Source organism: Salvia splendens, chromosome 8, assembly GCF_004379255.2.
Source record: "Salvia splendens isolate huo1 chromosome 8, SspV2, whole genome shotgun sequence".
Classification (NCBI taxonomy): domain Eukaryota; kingdom Viridiplantae; phylum Streptophyta; class Magnoliopsida; order Lamiales; family Lamiaceae; genus Salvia; species Salvia splendens.
The window spans coordinates 13618284-13623956 of NC_056039.1; the positions used below are offsets into that span (position 1 = coordinate 13618284).

General features: G+C 38.9%; 1 protein-coding gene across 1 annotated transcript; it reads right to left on the minus strand.

Annotated features, from left to right (window-relative positions):
- Positions 1 to 2658: 2658 nt before the first annotated feature.
- Positions 2659 to 4832, minus strand: LOC121743299 (G2/mitotic-specific cyclin-1-like). Its single transcript, XM_042136559.1, has 7 exons — positions 4721 to 4832; positions 4395 to 4545; positions 4238 to 4298; positions 3941 to 4162; positions 3747 to 3851; positions 3069 to 3658; positions 2659 to 2991 (listed from the first exon to the last, which is right to left on the minus strand). Exons 1-7 carry the CDS (start codon positions 4755 to 4757, stop codon positions 2853 to 2855), a joined length of 1305 nt encoding a protein of 434 aa, XP_041992493.1. The 5' UTR covers positions 4758 to 4832; the 3' UTR covers positions 2659 to 2852.
- Between the last annotated feature and the right edge of the window lie 841 nt (positions 4833 to 5673).

Here is a 5673-nt window from a genome sequence, read left to right on the forward strand (position 1 = left end):
TCAAGATTCCTTTATGCCTATCTGATATAATGCACACCTCCCTCTCGTATTTCACCACATGAGTTCTGACATGATCCAAAAACCACGACCAACTGTCGTTGGTTTCTTCATCCACCACAGCATATGCAATAGGCAAGCATGTCTTGTTAGCATCAAAACCACAATCAACAAGCAACTTACCTTTAATTCTTCCTCGTAGGTGAGTCCCGTCCACTGTTAACACCGGTGCGGCCTTCTGGAACGCATGTATTGCAGGCCTAAATGCCCAGAAAATGTAGTTGAACACCATTGTACGCCTCTGACTCAACGGCTCGTTATGCTTCCACTCAACAATTGTGCCCATATTCTGTGACTGGAGTTCAAACATGTAGCTTGGCAACTGCCTAAATGATTCCTCCCATCTACCGTATACAAACTCTATAGCATTTCTCTTTGCATACCATGCCTTCTTATAACTGATTAACACACCAAATCTGTCTTGAACATCAGCTATTATTGAGAAGACCTTGAAATCGGCACATTGTCGCACATGATGTCGAATCAACAGAGCAATCATTGCCGATGAAAAGTTAGCATGATCTCTGTTAGCATGATGGCCTACATAAGTATATCGATCCTTCCACTTCCTAACTTCCCACATATCGTCATGCGACCTTTGTGTAACTGAAACCTCCCACTTACATTCCCTCACCTTTTCAGCGTCGGTGGTGCTGATGATACCTGCCCCTGTTACTGTCGTTCCTACTGGAAATTTGCATACGGCATGCCACCTTCTTAATTTGCTCTCGACGACCTTAAACTGTTTTTCATTCCACAAACTCCACATAGTTATAGCAGTCTTCACGTGTAGCTTGGAATCAAATTTTGTTCCAACACAATCCGATGCGGCTCATTCTCATTCCAATACAAAATGTTGTGTTCATTACCACCAACATCATCCGATACTCCAGACGGACGACTCGGTAATTCACGAAAGAATCTAAACCCCCTAGGATTGTACTCGGGAAGTGGTTGTTCACCTTGCATAACAGGTTTACATGGTACTATCTCATCATCAGAACTGCCATCAACATCATCAACACCATCACCATCACTGAGATCGGGGTCTGGCTCTGTCTCAGATAGTGGCCTTGGCTCACCAAGATCATCTGCAACATCTACCTCATCATTCAATCCAACACCAACATCAGCAACATCTATATCAGCAACATCTACAACATCTCTCTGCTCATTCATACTACGATCAAAGCTCATATGCTCCATCCTCGCAGATGACCCAATACCACAATCAAAGCTCATTTGTTCAACCCTCGCAGATGATCCAATACCATAATCAACAAATGGTGGGATTTCTGAACTCCTCACATGTGAATACTCAACAAATAATTCAATACACCCACTTGAATTTTGAGCATTGTTGAACATAAACATCACACTTTCATCATTGCAAATCACAGAACATGTATAACTCATACCGGAAGCAAAGACTACACATTGTCTCCATAATAATTCAATTGTGTGTTGGTTCATGTCTATTCTCATCGCATCACAAATCATTGCTACCAATTCAGCATACGAAACACATGAATTTAATATGATGGAGCTCCTCGCACGAAGTGGTTCATAACCAATACCCATATGTTGTAGTTGAACTACTCTACCACCCCAATACAAACTCACAAATACTTGCATGATTTCTGCATCAAAAATATTTAAAACAACAACAATTATGGGCATTTTTCCTACAAGCCCTAATTTAATAAATTGGGTAAAACTAACAAATTTAAGCAAAATAAACATGAATAATGATGCATGTAGCTAAATTGATGAACAAATTACCGTATCTTATGAAGAAAACGTTGAAATCGCCGGAAATCGTCGGAAATCGTCGGAACTCGAGAGAGAAATTGAAAGTGTAAGTCTGTGTTCTGCTACTGTCTTTGGGGCGTTAAAAGTTGACTTAACGACGCACAACCATTATGCGTCATTAAGGAGTGACGCATAAGGGTTATGCGTCTCTTAACGACGCATAATGGTTGTGCGTCTTACTTTAACGATGCATAAGCGTTGTGCGTTTCATTAATAACGACGCACAACCGTTATGCGTCACTCCCCCATTCAGAATAAATCTAATCTCCTTCATTAAAATGGAATTCCATTACTCGGCTAGAACAAAAGACGAAAGAGCTCATCAGTAGAGAGTGTGGTCTTTGATAAATCATTTTACTCATAAAAAGCAAAAATTAAAGAAAAACAGTTACTACTATCCATTACATTGAGGAGATGACCATACTAAAATGAGTTTGAATTTATTGTAAATAGTTGAAGTAAAATCTGATGTGACATTTTTACTAAAATGAGTTTAGTATAGATAATTAGAGATGACACGAGAAAACCATATCACCAATGGGATCACTCCTAAACGGAATAGACTCTTTCTATCTTCTTCTATTCCTAAAGTAAAAAAAGTTGACATTTAGAATGAACTTATTCACTTTTAGTAGGACATCTTCTATAATCTCTCTCAGTTTGACAATTGAGTGATTAGTCCATTGGAGTCAAACGGGAATCGAACCATATAATCTTTTCTATTTTCAAATTTTATGTGCATTGAAAAAATGACAATGGAACTCTGTTTTTTCAAAATTGAGAAGGAGATAGATTTGGTAATTTTTCAAAATCTTTAATAAACATAAAAAAGTAACTACAATAATGAATAATATGAAATGATCACATTTGTCATCTCATCAATTGAGAGGTTACATAATTTGTTGAACATGGCAAATCATGGTAGTATAATTTTGTTAATTTGCAGAATTGTGTATAATAAAGAAACAAAATGAGATGAAGGATTAGGGCAACAAAAGAGAATTTGCTGGTGGCAAGAGAGCAACAGCTTCCCTATCTGAGCCCTGGTATTTCCGGTAGATCCCACGCATATTCCCGTCCAACAACATCGAATGGAACGTTGCCAGCATCTTAGCACATTCCCTAAACCATAAAAACACAATCAACAACCAATCCAACTCTCATGAAAACTAAAAAGGCCAAGAAAAAATCACACTCACATGAGCTGCTCTTCTGAGAAGCCGGTGTGCTGCCTAAGCGTCTCGTTCCAAGCCGGTGCAATGCTCAAGGCGCAGCGCGCTGCGTAGACTGCTGAGGCAGCAATCAACGAGGGGCTGTACCTTATTGCTGTGCTGTAGTTCATCATTGCAAGCTCACCCAACAGATACACCATGTTCTCCACTTTTGCATCGGTCATGGATGCTTTAATGAACCGGGCAAGGAACACGTATGGAGTGGGGACTGTCAAGCTCCATTCCAGCTGTCCTAGGATCTTCTTCTCCATGGCCAAGATGTCTCCACAGGAGTAGGTTCTGTCTGAGATGAAGACCAGGTCATTCACCTCAGGCGCCCAAATCTCCTCATATTTCGAGGCTATCAGCATTGCCCCTAACCCCACTAACTGCAATTCCTTTCTCTCAGTCTTCTTCCATGCAAGATATCGATCCACGAGGTTGATGGTGAGGTAGAGGGTCTCTGGAGAGAGATCAAATTTGCTGTGGACCTGCACCAACCAATCAACCAAGATTGCCCTCATCTTTGCATTGATCTCGGGCTGCGAATCCATATAGTCCCCCACCATGCCCTCGTGCTGCACCCACAAACCCGAATTAGGATGTCGCATTCCACCACACAACACAAGCAAATCGCATAAATAGTACTACTAGTATATAGTATACCTCAGCTGATTTGTAGAATTGGTAAATTTCATCTATGTATTCAACAACTGCTAAATGGTTATTGGCATCTGCAGCATCAATGTCCACTTTCGGCCCACAAGCAGCCTAACATAACATATCACACACTCAATGTCACTCACTCAACCTACCAAATTGATTAATGAAATGTATTCAAGAATTGAAAATACAGTAACCTTGCTCCTAGCAGAGAGTGTTGATGTAAGGGTCAAAGATCTCTTTTTCAATGACATTTCTCCAGCCTTAGCCTTAGCCTTAGCCTTGGGCTTATCTTCATTGGAGTCAGGGCTAATTACTATAATCTCCTCTGGCTTTGGCTTTGCTGCAGCTCTCTTTTGAGGTTTCTTGGCTGGCTGAGCCTGAGCTCCATCCACCACATTGGCATTCACTGCCAAGCACTATCAAAGACTAAAACTATCAACAAAAGTTGGTCAAACCAATACAAGAAAAATTGGAATTTGAAGAAATGAAACCTTGCTATTCTCAGCAGCAGCTGCAGCCTGTGCATTAGCCAGTAACTGAGCACAGAAACTCCTGAGAGATACAATTCGACAATGATATATAATAAAGAAACCAACATTGAAATAGTATCAAACATATACACAAGTAATAGAATTTGTTTAGTAGTACCTTGTAACAGGTCGAGAAACCTGAGGAAGCGGCTTGCCATTGACGTCACGAATAGTCACCATATTTCCTATATCACCGAGTGCGCGGCGATTCTTCCTCTCCGCTGCCATGTTTTTCTGTTTGTTGACGCCAGGAACACCTTCCTCCACTCCTACAATCACAATCAAAAACACAAAATCAAACTTCAATCGACAACACTTTAATCCTATTGTTTATTTAGCAAGATCGTGGGAAGCTCCAAATCTAATCATTGATTTAGCCCTAAAACTAGAATCCCTTCCGAGCACGGTCACAAAATGCATAATAATCAGAGATCGCTGCGATACCTCTGTTCTGCTGTTGAATCACCTGTCTTGACGCCATTCTTGAAAACCCCTTTGTGAATCTGAAACACTCGATAGGTAAATCTTCTTCTTCTTCTTCTTCTTCTTCTTCTTCTTCTTCTTCTTCTTCTTCCGCTCTCTCTCAATCTAGGTCGCCTCTTTTAAGATGAATTTCGCACACATACGAACCTCAACGGTCTTATTTTTTGGGAATTTTCTACCGTCCGATGCAGAGTGGATCAACGGTGCTAATTTAATTCAGGTGCGCTGTTTAATTTAATTACATTTGTTTATTTTTATTAAATTCCCAGCCTATTTAATTTTCTTTTTTATGTACACATTATTTATGGCAATCAACAAATTATTTGTTACAAATATGTTCGTTACATTCGTGATATTTGATTTGACCGTGATGTCGGTACATTTTGCAATACCCATTTTCATAAACTGAATCAAAATATTTACCAATTTTAAAGAGTCAAAGACCTGACAAATAACCAATTTTTCATTGACAATAAATTTCAGCTTATTAAAAATAACATGAAAGACGAGTTCATTTTTAATTTATGAATTGAACATCATCACTTAATACTATTTATTCTAGAAAACAAATGACATCTCATGAATAATTAAGAATTTTGTTTTCCATTCTCTTTCATCTCCATCTCTGTATCCTCTTTCTCTCTGTTCAATGTAGTTATCCATAGTTCACATTAACTTCCCGACTAGACCTAACAAGTGACCTACGCAAAATTTTGCCACATGTAACGGGTGGTAAATTGACACTCTGGTCAAAATTCATGATATAATTTGTTAACTTTGGAGTTCATGAAAATCAAAATTTTTAAAAATATCATGAGCCAATAATCCTAATTTTGATATTGGCCATTCTATTTTAAGAATCTTAAATTGCTGCTTTTTAAATTCATGGATTTGTATAACTATTTTTTTATCTA

Excerpts from the sequence above, each read along its gene's own strand:
- LOC121743299 (XM_042136559.1), bottom strand. The coding sequence starts at position 4,757 with ATGGCGTCAAGACAGGTGATTCAACAGCAGAACAGAG. Across the intron at positions 4,299-4,394 it reads GTTTCTCGACCTGTTACAAG|GAGTTTCTGTGCTCAGTTAC; the intron begins GTACTACTAAAC and ends TGTATCTCTCAG. Across the intron at positions 3,659-3,746 it reads AATTCTACAAATCAGCTGAG|CACGAGGGCATGGTGGGGGA; the intron begins GTATACTATATA and ends TTGTGGGTGCAG.